Source organism: Pieris napi, chromosome 2, assembly GCF_905475465.1.
Source record: "Pieris napi chromosome 2, ilPieNapi1.2, whole genome shotgun sequence".
Lineage (NCBI taxonomy): Eukaryota > Metazoa > Arthropoda > Insecta > Lepidoptera > Pieridae > Pieris > Pieris napi.
This window is the reverse complement of record NC_062235.1, coordinates 164,706-187,091: the sequence shown is the minus strand read 5'-3', so window position 1 is coordinate 187,091 and position 22,386 is coordinate 164,706. Positions and strand designations below refer to the sequence as shown.

Here is a 22,386-nt window from a genome sequence, read left to right as displayed (position 1 = left end):
AAATTTCCAAATCTATGGATTCTGAGATCGTAAAACTATCCAGATATAAATTAGAAAGTCACATAGAAACTACACTAGCCAAATAGTATTTCGAATCTACAGAGGCATTACTACATATCTTGGTATGACTTTGAGGTTTCATAAACTAACACAGACACAGTGCACGATCATAACCACTTTCAGCTACACTCTCAAATACATGCGCATACACACCCATTCACACTCTCACTCATTCACTTCACTTGTAACACTAAACTTAAAACTATTATTATTATTTTTATTATAATCTTTTTTTTAAACTAATTTAAACATGTACCACGTAATTATTGTTTTCTAGTTACCCACAACACAGAGCCGCCCTAGTGTGGGGTCTAGGGACATGTGAATTCTGTCACAAAAGGTTTTTTTTTCATAAATAAAGTTTTTATTATCAGTATTATTATAAACTGTTTAGGACTCTAAATAATGCTCCAAAATAAAAATAAATTGAAACTTTCAATACATGAGATTATTTCGCTACATTGAATTTGTTAATATTTTTGTTTAACGGTACTTACCTATTCCACGAAGGATACATGAAACAAAGAATAAATGAACCATTAATAATAATATTTACAAAATCATAACATATAGCCTGATGATACATAATAGGACATAAATATATTATTGTATTGAATTTTTTATCATACGAATTCTGAGCGCAGTCAAGTTATGCGTTTATGTTAAGCCATGACATGTGTGTTAGTTCATAACTGCGAAATAATTACACTAATTGTAGTGTTATTACAAAGTTTATTAAAGTTTTAGCGTAACATACTCCAGTTATTACCCGGTGAAAATCTTATTTGGTAATGGAGTTCTCTTAAAGTTGCGAGATTGAATTAAAAACTTGCCTTAAGTGCTAATGGCACATAATTCATGCAAATACCATTTAGTTCTTCTCTTTATTGTTATTTATCATGATTCTGTATGGGCAGTTAGTCTTTTGTGACACCACAACGACCTTTAGATCTTGGATCATTTTTCTTGTTTGCACCGTAGCAATTAATTGCGTAAATATAGAGAGAAATCCTATAGGTACAATTATAGTTTAAGTTAAAAGTGTATTTAAATGTTAACTATATTATATACAATAGCAGGCTATATAGGCGTGTACAATACAAAAGCCGGCGCAGCAATAAGGTTACCCATGTTAACACTGAGCTTAATAAGAAAGCACTCAAATGTTAATAGCGGTAACCGCTCGGAACTACATCGATTAGGATTGAGAGACTATTCACGTCCAATGAGGAAATTAATGAAAATATAGGTTGCGACGTTCAGCATTACTATTTAAACTTCATATGATTCAAATGAACATAAAAATATATAATGTTGAGCGGCAACTTGGGTATGTTAAAATATTTGACATTCACAGAAAAAAATAATAATTTGTGCGAGCTTTAAACGTTGTAACTTCTTTTCGTAGGATGTTGAAAGAATAATTATTGATCCAAAAGTGAACTTAACGCCCGATATGAAAGTTGTTATCGGCTTATCTGAATAGACGATAATCCCTGAAAGCTTTGGCCAAATGGAATTTTACTATCAGATACGAGCACTTAGTCATAAAAGATATGATTGTCATGTGAATTAAACGTACCAACGCAATTCAAAAAGCACACGTTTCCTTTAGTAGTAAAGGAAACGTGTGTTTTGCGAATATCATTATAATCAATATTATAGCAACGAGGTGTGACACTCGGTACGATTAATGATTTAACTTCTATTCATATGTATTCTACTGAGCCACACACACCCACACACATCAAGTGTGGCTTGTTTTAGTCTCTCGCTGATTACGATTGCTGAAAAGCACTCGAACGTCGGAGTTATGTTATATTTATATGGTTTATTAAATATTTTATCGTTATTTAATTTGTTTAATGTGATACCTCTATTTATTTATTATGATGTTCTTAGAAAATATAACTTTAATAATATAATTTGCATATTTCAAACAAGAAACGCCAGAAAACTATCGATATGTGTCGTTTTAGATAGTATGATTTGATAGTTAGTTTTTTTAAAGAGAAACGAGCCTACGGAACAGCCATAAATGAGAAAGGGGGAGTATGCAGGACGAACTTCGTATCACCGACGTATATTTGTTTTTTTTCCGTAACAGGAGGCAGACGGGCAGGATGCTCACCTGATGTTAAGTGATACCGCCGCCCATGGACATTCGCAGTGCCAGAAGGCTCGCAAGCTCGCTGCCGGCCTTATAAGAATTGGTACGCTCTTTTCTTGAAGGACCCTAAGTCGAATTGGTTCGGAAATACTTCAGTGGGCAGCTGGTTCCACATCGTGGTGGTTGCGCTGCAGAAATTGCCTTAAGAATCGCTCAGTTGTGGAACGACGGACGTCAAGGTGATACGGATGGTATTTTGTATTCTGCCTTGACGTCCGATGATGAAACTCAGCTGCAGGTATTAGTCTGAACAACTCCTCTGAACACTCTCCATGGTAAATGCGGTAGAGGATGCAGAGAGATCCCACATCTCTACGCGACGCCAAGGGGTCAAGCCGCTCGGAAAGTGACTGGTCGTCGACGATTGGAACCGCTCTTCGTTGAATACGGTCAAGCGGAAGAAGCTGGTACTGGGGAGCTCCCGCCCCGAGGTGAGAACAGTACTCCATGTGGGGATGAATTTGCGCTTTATAGAGTTGCAAACGGTGGACTCGGGTGAAGTACCGTCTCGCCTTGCTGAGCACACCAAGCTTCTTAGAGGCTAAATTAGTTTAAGTTTAATTTCCTTCCAAATGACCGCGAAACTGAAAGTCATTCGATATGTCAACGCCCAGTATCCCGATGCTAGCTGAGGCTTTAAGGAGAGTGTCATCGAAGAGAGGAGTAGCGACAAAGGGTGTTTTTTATTGTATAAGGTTTGGACACAAATTTTTGTGTCAAAGTTTAATACAATTTTTTTTAACAGACCAAGTACAAATTTCTGAAGGCATTAGTAATTATATGACAACCAAGTCTTGATGTCTTGGTTATGGTATTTCCCAGTTAAAGTTTTTATTGAAAAATTCAATAGATTTTTTTAGTACTTTATTACTTATTATATATGTTTCCCGTCAATTGAACGGGAACAATATCATAATTAGCCAAATTGGTCCAGCCATTCTCGAGTTTTAGCGAGACAAAAGAAACAGCAATTCTTATATACATTGATAATTAAATATTAGAAACAATAACATATATGTTTGGGGTATAAATTCGAAACCAAGTGTTCGCCGAACTAAACTACGAAAGCGTTATATCAGGCACAACGTACATAGTTAGTATAGTTAACTAATATAGTTAGATAAATTAGCAATAGTTACTTAAATTAGTAGCAACGTGTTTGTTACATTCATCATAACTTGAAAACTTAACCTCTTTCCCTGAATTGCAGTCTATTCTGCAATTTGTATACCTAGAAGCCACTTGGCTTGGAGTGCGCTTCACTCGGCCACTCAAACGCTAAGAATGATGTGTCAACTGTCATTAGTGAATGAGGGCTATTGATTCTCGGTTAAGAATTGTTGGTTTTAAAATGGCGGCTTTGACATTCTACAAAAGTTATTTTTGCTTAAGAAGATCATCATCAAAGAGCTCATGTGTTAGTCTTTTTTAAACTTGTATATCTAGGGTAATCGAGGCCGTTTGAAACGTTCTGTGCACCAATGTATTTTTCTTTCTTTGTGCGCAATTAACACTTGCTCGAAGCCGCACCTTCGAAACAAAATCTACGGCTAATAATCTACTTTGCTGTAAAGAAAAGTGAGTGAAGGAAACAAATTAGGAAATTTTAGGCCTGGAAACAGTAACAAAGTTTTAGCACAACTGTTTTTAGTTTTTGTTTTGTAAGGAACAGCAAACCATTACAGGTGTATATTAAAAACTAAATATTCTAAGATAAACCACAACGTCATTATGGTGGTAATGTGGATAGAAAAGGTCCGTATATGCCGTGTAATTGTAGCCCTCTGCCTTATCTAGGGGCGATAGGACATATAGTCATACCGAGTAGCATATACAAAAAAGCAGTTACTATGTTATGGTCTGGAAACTAAAGCGCTCAGACGAGCTTTGTTCCAATACTGTTTGTATATCTAAAAAAAAATTAAATCGATATTATTTTGTACTAATCAATCTTAAATAAAAATAGGTAAAAAAACTTTTTAAGTTAAACGGTTTTATGTTAAACATACATTGCAATGTTTAAGATAAATGTACTAAAAACCAAAAAATAATAAAATAGATACAGTCGTGGGAATTATAAACATATGCATAGACTAGACTAAAATAAAACCGTGGGGCACGTCAATTGTCTACAAATTATCGACTTAATGTGCGATAGAAGAATCGTTTAATTCGTCGTTAAAATAGGCAGTTGGCCCGCAGACGTCCTGAAATTACTTACTATTTTCTTGCTCATGGAAATTCCAATAGTTATACACTCCATGTAAATAAAAGAGATGTTTCAACTAGTTTATCGTTGGACATTCACACTGCTGGCTGGCGAGGAATCGTTTCACTGCTCGTAGTTTGTCTTTAATCGACAAAACATATGATAAAAGTACTACTCGCTCACCACTATGAAACCCTAAAACTCGCTTATAATCGAGCTTGCTAGCTTGTTTCCACATTCTAGCCCTACTTATCACACGTCCATCGTTGAACAACTGCCTAATTATAGTGTAACATTACAAAACAAACATTTTAATCAACGATTGTAGACAATTGACATGCCCCACGGTTTTATTTTAGTCTAGTCTATGCATATGTTTATAATTCCCACGACTGTATCTATTTTATTATTTTTTGGTTTTTAGTACATTTATCTTAAACATTGCAATGTATGTTTAACATAAAACCGTTTAACTTAAAAAGTTTTTTTACCTATTTTTATTTTCTAGTTTTTAGTTTTTATTTCGCATTCTGTTTAATTCATTTAGTGCTTCATTATTGCAAGGTTCCTTGCCCGTTAGTTTATATAAATAAATCAATTCTATAATATAAATATAATATATATTTAATTAATAAAATAGATACAGTTTTTAATATAATGTTATATATATATATAATATATATTTATATATTATATAATATTTATTTTTTATTTATTTTTATTTTATTTATTTAGTTTATTGTATTGTCACCAAAATCCAAAGTGTATACAAAATTTCAGATTAATCGGTTGACAGGAAGAGGGTGAAATTTGAATTACTAAATTTGACCCAAGAATAAAACAAACGGGGTGAGCTAAATAAAACCATTTAAAAATGTATTGAATTTAATTATATTACACTTAATGACCCAATTCAAGTGAATATAGTAATATGCATAGCTTTATTACTAAGGGGCTGTGAGGCGCCACGGTGACGCGTCGATGTTATGATCAAATTTCAAGGATGCCCTACTAAAACGTATCGAGGGAGGTTTTCTTTTACGTTCAATTATTTATAAAAAATAATAAAAGATAAAATTATAAATTCTATCTTTCGATATTTTGCTTATAAGCTTTGTTCACTATTTACACTACAACACACTCATATTAGTATCGAGAAAGAAAATGTAAAAGAGAAAAATAAAAGTATAAAAGGGTTATCTAGTAATTAATAACTAAGGGTGAGATCTATAGTGCGCACTTGGACTTTGCTCAGACTTTACTTACGAAAAACACTAAGGTTAAACTATGATTTAGTATATTTATAGACATTTTAACGGTGAGATTAAGCTAAGCTCAAGCTAAGACAGAAATTGATGTTTCATTTCATGCAATACCTTCTTTATTATCCTTTAAAAAAGTAAAGAATGGTTGTAGTTAAGTCTGAGCAAAGTCTAAGTGCGCACTATAGATCTCACCCTAAGATACGTTACGAGATTTTATGTTTTTCAAAAAGTTATTTTACACATTAACTTAGTTTGGGTTTTATTGCCACGAACGTTCTGACTATAGGTTATCCTTTAGTATGCACCTACCTATAATATAAAACAGATTATTTTGGGAAATTACGAGCCGGATCCACAGGCGGATGCATTCACTCCATAAATTCTTTTTACGTATAAACACCGCCTGTTTCATATTTTTTACAAGAATGTGTAGACGTAGGCGTGATACAGAAATATCGCTGTATGAATGACCTGCCTCAACGACCACTGGAATTAAATAAACCATTAGAAGTGAATCAGCTCTTAAGGAATTGCAGTCTAGTGTCTCTTGTTCTAATAAATTTTCAATCTAATAGGCAAGTAGGCGATCAGCCTCGAGTGCCTGACGCACGCCGTCGACTTTTTGGGTCTAAGACATATCGGTTTCCTCACGATGTCTTCCTACACCGTTCGAGTGAATGTTAAATGCGCACATAGAAACAAAGTCCATTGGTGCACAGCCGGGGATCGAACCTACGACCTCAGAGATGAGAGTCGCACGCCGAAGCCACTAACGCTAACGCTGCTCTTGTTCTAATACCAGATATTATACAATAATACATAGTTATAATGTAAATATATCTTTATTCGTGCAACAGGATTGAGACCCTGAGCTTAATATGTTGTTGATATGTTTAATTCACTGAAATACAATAAGAAATTATAACCTCCATTACGATGACTATACAAAGGAACACACTTTCCTTTGTATATTCATCATATTTTATTTGGTCAAGTTATTTTCCGATTCATTTTCTCTTTTGTTTTTCTTCAGTTTGTCTACAAAAGATAACAATGAGTCGAACAATGATGTTTATCGTTATAAGTCACCAAAAAAACTGTATTTGAGGTTTATTTATATTCATAACATATTAAATGAAAGTCAGCCCGTTACCCAGAGATAAGCTTAACAAGAATTGACGTATTTTCTTCAGTTCACGCAAGCGCTGTGGAAGCTGCGTTGCGTAGCAACAGGTCTACGAATACGACGCTCCTTATTAATTTAAAGCAACTTAACTCGAGCGCCTAAGAAAATTATTATCCAAAAAAATCATAGCCGAATCAATTGTGCAACTTTCCGACTATTAATGAACGCGATTTGTGATAAATTAGATCGGGCACCAAGTCTGCCTATTAAACTTTTAAACGTATAGCGTTAGCGTAAGGCAACAAGCCTCCTGTTTGGTTTTACGTCTAATACATATAAGTCGAAACAACAGTGTCAGGAGCAATATCTAAAATTGTCTTACTTTACGCAGCTGCGTTAACTCACAATATTGATTCAATCGAAAGTCTCTATTAATAGCACCTGTGTAAGCTTTTTCTTGGAACTTTTCATAAAAGCTGACGATATTACGTAGTTCAGCAATTGCAGCTGCCTTGCAGTTGCATAAACAATTTCAGAAACATTTCAAACCCTATCGCGGACATCGTCCAACATTTTATGTTAAAAGTGACCTGAATACTCCCCTTTGACCATGATTCCTTTGATTTCGCCGCTTCTAACTGAAACGAAACAAATGCTGGAGTACTTGAAATGAGATCTCATTTAAGAGAGGAAAATACATACTTAATAATTATGCTTGCAATTATATGTATTTAAATTCTTAGATTGATAAAATATTGCCAATCGTAAGTACATATTCGACCTCTTACATCATACCATTCGTTGGATTAATCATTTTGGGTTTATTTAGTTAGGTAGGTTAAAAATTGTAGAGAAAACCTGGATTTTTTTTTATTTAGCAGTGAGTTCAACATTAGGAGATTCCGAATTTTAAACTGAGAACCGTTTAGCACAACTTCGCTCAACAGAATTTATGCATTTAGTTATATATGAAGAGCGGAAATAAAGTTCAGGAACCTAGTTTACTGTATTGTCGTTGTAAATTGAAACTAACTATCTTAAAATTACATGTTTATGTTTATTTGCTTCGAGTCAAAGTAAAATTAATGAAATACATCTACAGGTGGCGCATCTAATGGTAGCGCGCAAAAACTAAATACATATACAGAAAAATTGCAACAATGTTTATAACCATTGGCATATTTTGCTTCAAGTAATTTATTAATTTTCCTTGTCCCATCTGGTGCAGTCATATAAAAGTGGCTCAGTGCAACTTGTATAGAACAGAGCACCGATCTTCTTCATCAAAAGATGTTAATTCGAAGTTCCAAGTCGTTCCAAGGCGTCGGGGTTAGACAGACGATGAGTAAAAATAACAATTAACGAACAAAGGCCCTTGCCGCCTTAATTAAAGAGCCCGCAGCGAATTTGTAAACCGTCTCGTATTGCCTTAAGCTTAATGTTAATAGCTTTAATATTAATCTTAGTATATACTAAATTAACTGTTGCAAAACATTCATCTCCGTTACAACCCTCAAGGATTAGCTAATCTAAGATTTTAATGAATTATCTAATATCCAGCAAATTTTTCAAGTAGCAATTCATAGCATTTTGCTCAACAATATTATGATATCAAAGTATTGTTATAGTATTGACTTATTCTAGAATTTTTATTTTAACAATTGGCATAATTTATTTTTAAATACTTAGAGACTTTGCAAACTAACGTCTATGATTACTTAAAAGATAATTTGACATGGCTGATGTAGACAGAGACTGATCAAGAGTTCTGACCGCTCTAGGCTATTTATCAGGATGCGCCCCTGCCAGCTGATAGGTATGTTACGGTCGGTCTAAAAAGTAGTATATTAGTTTTGACTTTGTTTACTAGTGTGAAAATTTTAACATGGTTCATACTATCTATAAAAGTTTACAGATCGATCTGCAACAAATCGATCGATCGATCTTCTAACTCAATGTTAGATGTTAACTTCATCAAAATGAAATTTTGGTTTCTTTCTTCTTCTTACATCTTTTTTGTATATGGTCACTTCGCATCTCCTGATTGCCTCTGATTCAAAATTTTTAAACTATTTTTTGTCACGCAACGTATCAAGATAAGCAATGTCTCATAAAAATCAACAGAACTGGCTTGTAGCTGTACGAGTACGTACTAACGATTTGAAACTTTACAAGCACAGAATCACAACATTATTGCAATTTCTAGAGTTTAGATTTTTTCTAAAACTGCTTTTGCGTCTATTTTGGTCTCTTTACTTTGTTTTTTTTCGAGCTTTTGACAGATTTTTTAGTACCGTAGATTCTTCATCTAATTTGAATACTTACTAAAATTTGCCATCTGCTTGTAAACGCAGTTTATAGTCTAGTCAACAAGTTCAAAAACGTGAAAAATAGAGATAAAGGTCCTAAAAATATGAGCGATGGCTCGTTCGAATTGGAATCACCTCTAGAAAAATTTTTTTGAAGGATTTTGGTGCAGGTTAAAAATTGCAATTGTTATTGTCGTAAAAAATTTAAACAATTTTTTTACTTTAACAACATTACTTGGATTTGTTAGTTTTTGTTTAAGTAAAAAAATTGTTATAAACAAATTATAAATATTTTTTTAACTTTTATGGCACGATCTTGTTAAGTATGTATGTAAGAAAGGCTCTACGAAGCGAAAATTTTTTACGACCATTATTTAAACATTATTTTTCACTTACAATTAAGACGGTAGTTCGAGAAAATTTCGTTAGTTAACAATTGTTTAACTTGTTGAAAAATTAACTTTTAGTAAAATTTCCAACGGGAATAAATTAATTATAGTGTTCAGAACACACCATAATTTTTTCAAATTAAAAAAAAAATATTCAATACCTTAAATAAATTAATTAATGTGCCGTACTCGCTTTTGACGCCACGCGCGCATCCTAAAAATGTCACGCGCAGACCTATTTTCAGCGTTAAATTAAAATTATAAATAATGGAGATAGAATTCCGGGAGCTAGGACTTTTTTATTGGAAATTTCCTCCTCTTTAACGAGCTTTTTTCAAAATTGCTTAAATGTTAATATTTATTGAGTTATAAGCGAAGACAGGATTTCAGCGCGCCCGCGCCCCCCAAGATCGTCGCGCCCTAGGCTGCAGCCTAATTAGCCTAAGGGTTAATCAGGCCCTGGATGTAGAGGATAACTACCACGGCTAGTAATTATTAGAAGACATTAGTTAAAAGTGTCCTCATATGCCTTAAATATTGATGGACATCTGCGGTATTTTCACAATTCGTTTCAATAATTATTTTAGTTCAAAGCATTTGAAGTCGAATCACTACTAACAACATTACCCCATTTTGTGGTTAATTTGATCGTTTTGTTTAACCTGAACGTATCTTGTTTGTCAGAAGTTTCTTAATTACGACATTCAATGACTAAATTAGAGCGTAGTTTATATTGTATTTGATTAATATAAACTGAGGGATCAAAAGGTCTTCCCTGTGATAAAGTCAATAATTTAATATTAAATGAAAAGCTTTATTTTACGTTCTATTTTAAGTTTAATTGTGCTGGTTAAGAAGAAATCTAAGTAAATTTAATAAAAATCTAATAAATTGACTATTTATGTGAACTCTTTATTTGTAACCTGACGAATTCGGTTTATATTATTTAAAAAGTAATAACAAAAAGTTTCACAAAGTAATATCAAACGATTAAGTTTTTGCGCAATCTCAAGTTTCATTTTACTTTTGCGGAGTTTTAAAACTTCTATAGAACTAAGGCCTCGGGGAGTGAAAGGTTTCTTGTTCTGATTCTGATTACACAAGGGACTGCGGACGCGAATGTCAATATAGGTTTTTAGAGACGACTAAATATAATTAAATAATATGCCACCTCGCTTTAAAAAATATTCCGTAAATATAAAAAGTACCCACGTATAATACATATCATGACGACAAGTGATTTTATTTCTAAAAATGAGCTACATTCCTCCGCTTCTTAAGCGTAAATGTGAATATATAATAATGTCATGTAAAAAAACATTCATCGTAAGTTAAAATAATTCTTGGAATTGAAATCCGTAGGCACAGTTTCCGGATGTAGTGCGGAAACACGATTTCCGGCTTGTACGTACGATGACAATTATGAAAGCTACCCGGCTTACAATTGTAAATTTTTTCTGTGAAATAGGCCCTTAATACCCGTGAATAAGAAACGATCATGTAATGCTTGTATATTGAACGTTTTCATTTATCACAATGTCTGTATGTTTAGTAACATATTTTCGTTGTGATTAATGAAACAGTTGTGTAATATTCTTTAATTCAGACATAAAAAAACCTCAAATATAAAATAGATATATTATTTTTGTTTAAGAATTTTAACTTAAATATTATTATACAAAAAGAGTATATGTATGTTGAAATTTAAAACTTGACAATTGAGAAGTTAGACGATGATAAGTGAAAATATACGGGGATTGAAAATTGCTATTATGTATATAAGTCAGATTGTCTGTTTACCCGATACAGGCAGGTTTCCCTCTATAAATACGTACTCGTACTCTTGTATAGTAGCCACAAAACAAACAATAGGTACGTTAATAGTGTCTGGAATAGAGCCAATATGGAGTGGTCTTTGTAAATTACAGATACACCTCAATATATTCAAACGAGGACTTACCGAAATCGAAGCTCGAATACATTACAGTACACCAGAATGAATAGGTAAATGATAATCAGAAAATTGTTAAAGTCGATAAAACTAATTAAAGATGAATTTAAAAAATATATCATAAGCAAGAAACCCGTCACAATTGATAATATCACCAAATGATTTCCGATTTCTTTCATTTGCGAACAATGCATTCATTTCATTAACCGCTCTATCAAAGAATTAATAGTATCTGTAGTAGCAATTGTACAGAAATAGTAGGTTTATAGAAATGAGCTAAGTGCGAACCCCAACTGAACTACCAAGGTTTGGACGAGAGCCAATGTCAGAGGCTTGTGACATCGACACGACAGAACAAAACCAGAAATCACAAAGCACTTCAGATGCTGTTGAACATCATTCTTATAAGATAATAATTGAGCTTTTTTACTGTAAGTTGTAAATTGTATAGGTGTTTATAAAATTGCCCTCTCTCTGATTGTGTACTTCGGTATCTCTTTCACTTATCATATTTCTTGATGGGCAAGAAGGTAATCAGGTTGAGCCACATGAAATGTATTCTTATAATAATGAATGGTAATGTTAATTTAACATTCCATACAGACGATAAAGTTTGATTGATTCGAGAACGATGGAATGTTTTGAACGTATTTGGCGCACATTTCGTTGAAGTGCCGGATATAAACTGACGTCACTTTTATTACATAAATAACGAATGAAAATTTTAATTATATACTTAATACTTACTTCTATTCGAGTAAATTATGGTATCCGGCCAAAACGATTGGGATTAAAATATTATCTTTCATTAATATATTAAGGAAGGTCCGGGTTATTTTAAGTATACATTATAAACAACAATTTCGTTCGTTTGATTTTTATTTCAAATTATTCAATTCCCGAAATAAAACCTAGATTTAATGGTAGGGGAGCCCAAGAGGGGATTTCGGGATTTACTAAAGCGCGGCAGATTAATATATAGGGGGATACCTTGTACCCGGTTAAGTACCTCCACAAAATATGAGGCCCATATATAAGGCCGCACGTGAAGGAGACAGGATCAGTTTAGTAAAAAAAAATTGACCATCAGAAATTCCCGAGCGCGTCAGATTAAGGTAGGGTGAGTTAATTACATCCTAAAAAGTGTATATTCCACTAATCTGACAATTTGAGAGTGACGGAAAAAAAGGGGAGGGCAACAAAGTTGTAAAAAAAAAACGTCATCTCGACATTCTCGAGCGTAGCTAATTTTTTTTTTATTTTGAAGGAAATAATTCAAGAATAATGAAAAATATATAATCTGACGATTTCCGCAAGCCGAAATAACAAAAATTCGTCGATAAAGTTAAATGCGTGCAGCTGCGTGATGCCTACATTTCCTTAAACCGATCGGAATCTACTAAACGGCGTTCTAAATATTTCCCTCAAAATTACATTTCCTGTGAATTTGAACCGATTCGGACCGATAGATTTTGAGAAATTTTGAAAAATCTTAAAAAAATAAGAAATATTTTTTTTAAAGTGGTTTCTTTATCGATCAACTTCAAAAACTAATCCGCCTTTGAGCTTGAAAAACCACGTCGATCGCCACCAAGCTGGTCAAAAGCGGTTGATTCGTTCGAGAGATATCGTACACGAAAGAAACCCGAAAAAGTGTTTTTTCGGGATTACTCCGAAATTTGTGGTTCGATCAATTAAAATAGCAAAATGACTTATGAGGATGATAAAACTGCGTCGAATGCCGCCAACCGCGTGAAAATTGCTTGATCCATTCAAAAGTTATTGCGGTTTGAAAATTCCAAAAATAGTGTTCTATGAAACTTCTATCAGACTTTCGAGCTTGGAGAGCTCAAATGCATAGAAATGTTATTTCTTTGAACTCAGCGAGCTCAAAATATTAATTTTAAGCGCCCAGGAATGGAATTAGCGGGAAGTTGCAGGGATGGCCCTTTAGGTGAACCGTTTTTCTATTTTTTTTTTGTCAGATCAGGTGAATCCCTCTAGATAATCGTCAGATTATGAGACAGTACGTTTAGAACATAAAGATGAACCACATATATCTTAATCTGACGCGCTTGAGTATTTCAAAATTGCGATTTTTTTTTGCAAATTAAGAAAATGGCTGTGGGTTTGCGTCCCATCGAAATCGTCAGATTAGTGAATGAGAGCTTTTTTTTGGTGCACTTAACACTCCCTTAGAAAATCTGACGCGCTCGATAAAATTTTTTTTTTTTAAATTTTCAACCCTTAAATACAACCACCCGCATCATGCAAACGATCAGATTAACATACGTACATTATTAAAAATACGTAGGGCATAGATGCTATCAATATCTGACGCGCTCGAGGATGTCCATGCAACAGTTTTTTTTTACATATTTAACTATCTAGCCGTTCCCCCACCGATGAAAAGGAATTTATCATATAACATTTTTTTCTTCTTTTTATCTAAGCTTTGCATCCCAATATGTCTCTACGACGCTCGAGTAAATCCCCATTTAGCATCGTGGGCTCCCCTACCATAATGAATTAGGCCAAAGATCTTTTTGTAAAGGTTCTTTTTTTTAGTGATTTTATACATCGAGCACAATTGAATAATTATTTAGTCAAAAATAAATGTCTCTCTTTATATACAGAAAAAACTTTTCAGTTTTGAGAATAAAATTACAAGGGCTTAATTGTGATCAAAATTAAATTCAAGTTAGTGAAGTGTCTGAAGCAAAGTCTTTAAAAGTCCGCCTTTTTCAACTTCGCTTTGTACTCCTTTCTTAATACTTGATGAGAGTCTTTACGGCTTTATCTAACAAATTATCTGGTATCCACCAGCTGTGACTTAAACAGCTTGTAAATTATCCTCAAAACACAAAATGTAATATTATAGTTGTTTAATATTTACTTAATTAAGTTTCCTAAATAAACCGACAAGGCTTTAATTCGACAATGGATGTTTTTGTTTAAAAAAAGGAGGAAATCCCTTTAGATCTGATCATTTATAAATAAAAGACATAGTGTCTTTTATTCTTTTCGTATATTTTATGAACGGCTATGTATTCTAAATGCAAATGGAAGAAGATTGAACAGTGACCAGTGATGCATCGCAATGGAAAAATTTTGCGATCTATTTTTAACGCTACGTATTGATAAGGTGGAATGTTGTTAGGATTTAATTCGATTGACTGTACTCGACTGTCTTGTTCCACAAATGCAACAAGAATTTAGTGATTGTCTTTGCTCTATGAATGAAGATTATGCACTGAAGTCACGGCTATGTAAGTGAATGTAGGTGTCGAAATTTGAATTATAGTAGATATTGTTATTTTATTATTTCAAAGTACAAATACGAATGTTAAAAGGATACCATTGCCAAAAAGAAAAAGTTTATTTCAGTATATTCGAAGACGGGCAGGGCGTTATATTAACTCAAACACAACTGCCAAATGATTATTATCGTTCTTATAAGCAGCAATAATTTACAATTTAAGGAAGTAGGTTAATTAGAAATAGGTTATTTCCTGGTATCTTTGTGATTCATCTGTTTGTTGCTCGAGCTCGGCCGTTGACATTGCAAATGTTCCAACGTTCAGCACATTAAATGTTCAACTGTTTTAGAACAATGTCATTGCCGTGTCTTACAGTAGTATTCAAACTACCAGGTCAGTGGTTGAAATGGCCATGAATACTATTACGTCACTACACGTTTAAAATGTTGCAAATGGGTAGCTTAATTAAAGTCAACTTAATTTCAGTTGGAAATAAACGAAGTTCAACGTTGATTCTTCCGGTTAAACATGCAAATTTTAGTAGAAACGAAAATTTAAAACATTTTTCGGGTTAACAGCTAAGTTGCTCTTCAGTAAATAACGACCGTTAAATAAAACAGAAAATTGTGAAAGTTCAGAAATAATTTAAATATTTAAATAGAGAGTATCTTAAGTTATATGTCAGGTGTTCGTGTGATTAAAGCTAAACCACTAGGTGTGTGTCGAATACTACTAAATTAAGCTAACGAAAATCTACTTACCGAAGGAAATAAGACCGCTGTTAAGCATCGTCAATTTAATGCTATTGGGGATGGAGACCAGACTGCTAGTGCCCGATGCTTCCTTCTTCTTTGGTTTTTTCTCGAGGTCATACCGCGGTGCTGACCTGGACCTATGCTTGCGTTGGCTCGTAGACAACGATGGGCCACGTTGGCCCGTTCTAGAAGACATAGCTGCTAACTTCACATACACATCACTTGCACTACACTAAACTGTACACTACGAGCGCCTATCAAATAATCATGGTTCCAACCTGAAACAAACATTTTGTTACAGCCGATGAAGTAGAAATAAATAACTTAAATAATTTATATTTATTTAAGAGTTGGTTTTTATTTGTGACAGATTCATATTTCCACGAATCCAATTTTAACAAAATACAACCGCTGTGCCCCTATTTATGTGAATGGTTCTTAGCAATTATCGAGAAAAATTCACGAAGAAATTATTTATAAGAATTTAATATTAATAGTTCAGTTCAGAAACGTTTAGTTCCCTCTTTTCCGTTTTTCATACAAAAGAAACTTTAAATGAAGAAGTCTGCCTTAGTTTCGTTGCTTGAGGCGTAATTAAGTCTAAAGAGGTTTCAGAGCCATGGAGCAATGTAAAATATGTAATACAATTAGCATTTTTAATAGAGGTATAATATTAGTTTGATACATTCTGTTGGTATGATTTTAATTCAACATGACATGTGGTAGTTTCACTTGATTGTTTCTTTTCGATTATGGATAGATCTATTTATTAGTATAACTGAGCTCAAATTCAGAGTTGAAATACAAGGTCATTAGAAGAGGCATTAGTCACACGCTATGTTCAGGATCAATGTATCGTAAAATATATTTAAAGTTTACGATACATTTATGTTTAAGCCTGGAATGTGAATTCAAATATCGCCATCTGTTATGTAGGCGGTTGCAAATACTATTTTCTAGAGAAATTCTTAAATAAAAATATGTGCTTGTGGATGATATATTTATTATATCCTATGACGCTCAGTCTTTCCCAGATTTGTCGATATTGACACGAACACGATATAGATTGATAATAAAATTAACGAGTTGTAGTAAACACGATCCTTCCCTCCCACACTCACAGACATTGATTCATCAAATACCTTGAACTTCAACGAACGACAACTTCAATTTTGTTATTAAAAATGCGCGTTTCCGCAACTGCGAGCAATGTCAGAAATAAATAAAAGTTAATGAAAATGACTTATTTTTCAGAGCACAACAGGACTCAACATACGCAAAGGATTACTTGGCAGAACAAGATATAGCTTGATCGACAGAGACTGACCTACTTCAACAGAAGACCTTAAATGTCGCGAAGGATTGATGGTGGGTCGTTTCAAACATTAAGAATTATTATTACTTTGGAGTATGAATATACCAAAGACATTCTATTTATTATTTCCGGTAAATATTCCGTATCGCGCCACCAGCGATTTTTACAGTCGCGTTATGATCTGTAAACATCATAACTAGTATTGTTATGATGGCGCAATGGTTTTTTGGCTAAAAAAAAATCCAATTTTCAAAGTATTTGGAATTGATTCTCCTGTATTCACACAAGCATAAGTGCTGTGGCCACCTATACTTGTGGGGACAACGAAAAGAAACACAAACAGAAAAAGAAACAAAGCATCATAGTATCACATCGTATACTACCAAAAAAAAATTTGTTTTTTGGACAGCTCCGGCGCTGCGGGAAATGCGGGCTGCATCCACCATTGCGTACCAAAGCACAGGCATTTTATTCAAGCTTTCATAATGCCTGTGCTTTGTTACAGCGGGTGGGGGCTGCTCTTCCTCCGCGCCTCCGATTTTTATAAACACTCTAGGGGTAAGGCAGACAATACCACGTGGATAGTGGGGTGCTCTGATTCGCTTTTGGGTACTTTTTGATGAGATTTTTTTTTTGTAAAAAAAGGTCATACGCCATCATTTCAACACTAGTTATGGTGCTGAGAACACATGGCGAAGTCATTAAAAAAAATCGCTGGTGGCGGCATACGGAATATTATCCTTATTTCCTTTAAAAACGAATACCTTTAAACACTGAGAAAGCATAGATAACTATATTATACAAAAAAAAACTGTGACGGACAGCGATTCAAAAGAGTGACTGAGATTTTATAGCCGTAGTACTTCGTTCGACCGTTCTACGCCCTTGTGTTGAAACCTGGCAGTGAATGGAAATTTAGAACCATTAATTTGTTTACTGAGGTTAAAAACTGCATATATTACCTAAATGAATAAATGGTAATTGGATTACCATAATAATAATAAAGACTTTTTTTATTTAAAAGCCAAAATTTTATTATATTGGATCCCCATGGGATTCATCGCTCACATATATAATATAGGTTTTATTGTAAGTATATTAATAACGATAAAAAAAGGAATTGGCGGTTTGTTTTTATCTTCTTAATTTTGCACCAAATTATGTCTAAGAATATTTATTCTTATTATTAGAAACTCTTCTTTTACTACTACAAACACATCTCACAAGAAAAAAAATTATATTAGAATTATGACTATTGAGTCATAATTGTGTGCAAAGTGCAAAAACTATGTGCCAACATTAACCTAACAGTACCTTATTTTGTAGAGTGCCATGTCAAAGAGAATAGATTTGATCACATGATCAAACAACAACAAAAGATTATTACTAAAGGTCCTTTGTTATTTCCCCGAATTCCCTTTCAAGATGAATTGGTTTTAATGAATCTCAGTAGCTTCTCTTAATTATCTTTGGTTTTCAAAGACGCAGACGCGTATTAAAATGTTCACCTCAGAAGTTAATAACAGCATTCGTGCCTTGTAAAAGATGACAGTATTACACGTAACATTTTTATATTTGACAACCCCAGTTGTAATCAAATTGATTCCCACCCTTTGTTTCATTATGCTTTTGTAATTGACAATAGCTTTGATATGAGAGAGAAATCGGATATTAATCTAATTAATCAAACAAAATTTATCAGTTCAAGGGCTTTTTATCTATATTGCATATTTTTAATATATAAAAAAAAAATTATTCGTAAATTATTATGTGAAGAAGTAACACTTAAGATCAGTGATAAGCTATTCGTAAGTTAAAATTGGAATTGGGCAAAGAGTCACCCGGGAATAATTAGGTTTGTAGGTCAAAGCTCAGTGATATATAGAAAGCCGAGAAAAGCAATAAAATACGTAATACAATAAACATTCGGCCAAAACCACATCTGTGGACATTACTCACTGTCACTCGCAGAATGTCATAGGGAAAACGAGATTATAATCATCGCGTTGAATATCATATATTCTTATACGGGTAACACTGAAAATATTTTTTTTATAGAACAGGGGGCAAACGGGCAGGAGGCTCACCTGATGTTAAGTGATACCGCCGGCCATGGACACTCTCAATGCCAGAGGGCTCGCGAGTGCGATGCCGGCCTTTTAAGAATTGGTACGCTCTTTTCTTAAATTTCATTTCTTTTCTAGGGTCCTAATTCGAATTGGTTCGGAAATAATTCAGTGGGCAGCTGGTTCCTCATAGTTGTGGTGCGCGGCAAAAACTGCCTTGAAAAACGCTCAGTTGTGGAACGGTGGACGTCGAGGTGATACGGGTGGAATTTCGTATTCTGCCTCGACGTCCGATGATGAAACTCAGCTGCAGGTATTAATCCGAACAACTCCTCTGAACACTCTCTATGGTAAATGCGGTAGAAGATGCAGAGTGACCCCACATCTCTACGCAACGCCAAAGGATCAAGCCGCTCGGAGAGGGATTGGTCGTCGACGATTCGAACTGCTCTGCGTTGTATACGGTCAAGTGGAAGGAGCTGGTACTGGGGAGCCCTCGCCCAGAGGTGAGAGCAGTACTCCATGTGGGGCCGAATTTGCGCTTTATATAGTTGCATGTGGTGGCCCGGAGTGAAGTACCGTCTCGCCTTGCTGAGCACACCAAGCTTTTTGGAGGCTAATTTAGCCTTTCCCTCCAAGTGACCGCGAAACTGAACGTCGTTCGATATGTCAACGCCAAGTATTCCAATGCTGGCTGTGGCTTTAAGGAGAGTGATTTCGAAAAGAGGAGTAGCGACAAAGGGTGTTTTTTTAGCGGAAAACGCGCAAACTTGTGTCTTCTTGGGGTTAAATTGGACTAGGTTATGTCTGCCTCAGTCTGAGACTCCACGTAGTAGAGTTCTCCAGTAGAGTTTCGACTTCAGACACAAGTTTGTTCCGGTACTCATCAACAACTGCCCGAGAAATACCTGCCCGGCCAGTGTAAAGAGTATCCCCGGAACTGAACTGGCCAGTTAGAAACATTGCTACTAAAAACTTTTTTGAAATTAAAATTTTAGAACTCTTTGGTAACCTAATGTAGTATATTGATTTCATTTGTCATTTGTTTTTGTGAATTGGCGGCAAATGTAAAACTCTTGTTACACGTGGCAGTGAAGTCACACTTAACACGAGACACAACCTAATACGAGAAAATTTTCGGTCAATGATTTATTATGACTGTTGTTGTGGGCTTACTCAACAACAAAGCTATGATAGGCTGCGATTAGCATTTATTAATGAAGCCCCATCTCGTGCCACTATCAACAATTGATTTAACGAGTTTAAACGGAGACGTAGCGATCTCATGATGATCCGCGTGAGGGACGTCCTATGGTAGGTGTCGAGATAATAAGTCATCCGCCATACAGTCCTGACCTGGCGCCCTGCGACTTTCATATATTCACAAGAACTAAAGATAAAATTCGAGGTATTCTCTTTACGAGCCCTGAAGATGCGGTGAAAGCGTCGGAAATGCCATAGAAGAGACCCCTAAGGAAGAATGGGCCCACTGCTTTTCTCAGTGGTTCCATCGAATGCGACGATGAAAGCCGATTATTAAATAAAACTTTTACGTCGGGCCTGTCTCCGTTAACTACGTTTCAAACGGGAGGCAAATAATATTAATTTACGCCAATAGGACGATGACATTTCAGGATCATCACTGAATATAAGAAAATAAGCAACTCAGCGTTTCTACGGAATATCGAAAAATTTAAGCTCAGTATGAACATGAACTGCTAATAAAAGATTAATGAACATCACTCGAGTTGTATTTGATGTGGAGAGGGCCTGATTGTAGATAGCTCACGTCTGCCTTTAAGTGCGCCTACTTCTTTATACTCTGACCTGGTTTAACTTTTATATTTTATTTCATTGATAACACAATTGTACAAAATAAGAACAACTAGAACGTCTAGTCTGAACGATATACACGATAGGCGCACACTATGACGTTAGTGTTTGCTGAAAACAGAGGTAGATAAGATTTTCCTGCGGAAAATTCGTGGGCTAAATTTCCCTAGAGGTATAACTTTGCACTACCATTGTATTACACGAATGCTTTAGTAAAAATGTTATGCTGCATACTTTCTGCCCGTTGTTTCTTCGTTATATTGGTGAATAATATCTATAAGAAAGTCGTGTTAGTTACAATATTTATCCCTCAAGAATCGATTTGGCTGAAAATTGGTGAGGAGATTAGAACCAAGAGACGGACATAGGACTTTGTATCCGGATTCCGTGGGACGTGAACGTGTTAAAACAAAACGCACGCAGCTAAACGTAATGTTATCTACCTATTGTTAAGTATGATTGAAAATTTGACAATAAGAAGTTTTGAAGTTTTGATCGGTATCGATATTATCATTAACAATGCCACGACCAAGGCGATCGAATCTTTCCTGATTTTAATGATTATTTAGGTGGATTCAAAAATAGTTCAGATTATTTACAATTAGTTAATAGTTATTTTCTTCATTTGAAATATTGTATTTAAGATGTGTGTACCGCACAACGTCTGTCGGGTCCGCTTATTTATAGATAAGTTTACAATGTATCTACATTATCTGAATAAATAATTTCACTCACTACGAAAATTTACATTACCATGTATCTTACTAATTTTATTTTTAGACTATCATTTTTATTCTGTTTACATTAAGACGACACAAAACATTTCAAGCAAAAATGAAGCAAAAGGTTTCTAAATTGGTCGGCACAATTTGAAATATGAAACACTCAATTATAGTCCCTAGAGTGGGTTTAAAAAGGAAAATCTCGCGGTCGGACAAGTTTATTTGTTTTAATTCAAGTTAACCGCATTTGTCATGTTTTCGTGCCAACCAATTTCAATATATTTTTTAACCAAATAAAAAAACTTACTAACAACTGTTTTTGACATATTACTCTATTTTATAGTAGTATACTAGAGCGGACACTCTAATGAAACCATTTAACTCATTAAGTTGTGGCTCAGTCTTTGTTAAATTTAACGCGTTAGTTCTTTTTATTCTTTGTGTATAAATATTTCAATTTGGGCAGTTAAAACTATTACGACAGCGAATAAAAACATAACCAGAAAGCTGGCGTATCGTCGACAAATCGACGACATTTTTCAGTCGCAAAATACCTCCTGTACAGAGTTTTCACTAGTACTATTTTACCAAACAATTCATCATAACGCTCGATCACTGACCGCGCCCTCTCATCTACTGTCAATGATTACGCAGTATTTTGGAATCGGGCGTACATTTATTCTCATGGGCTAAATCAAATACGAACTAACATGAAACCTTAATATTTTTATAATCATATAAATACGTTTCTTGACTTCGTTTTCATACAACCCTTTTGAGTCCACACCTCTTTATAAAGAAAATGAACTCATAAACGGCATAATTAAAATATCTCGAGTGTGAAAATCTACAAGGGTCTCGGGCTCCACACATTGTGGTGTGTTTGTGCGGTTTGTATTTTCATATTAAAATTCAAAACACGCCGAGATAATTGAAACTTTTCCCATGTTTCCCGA

The 22,386-nt window shown here is 34.4% G+C and overlaps 1 protein-coding gene across 2 annotated transcripts in view; it reads right to left on the bottom strand.

Annotated features, from left to right (window-relative positions):
• The window catches only part of LOC125057048 (receptor-type tyrosine-protein phosphatase kappa), a 67,726-nt gene that overhangs the window by 26,751 nt on the left and 18,589 nt on the right, over positions 1-22,386 (bottom strand). For both annotated transcript variants that reach the window (XM_047660488.1, XM_047660497.1), the window contains exon 2: positions 15,501-15,772. In XM_047660488.1, coding sequence (XP_047516444.1) covers positions 15,501-15,690 — 190 coding nt within the window. In that variant the 5' untranslated portion in view covers positions 15,691-15,772. The remainder of the gene's footprint in view (positions 1-15,500; positions 15,773-22,386) is intronic.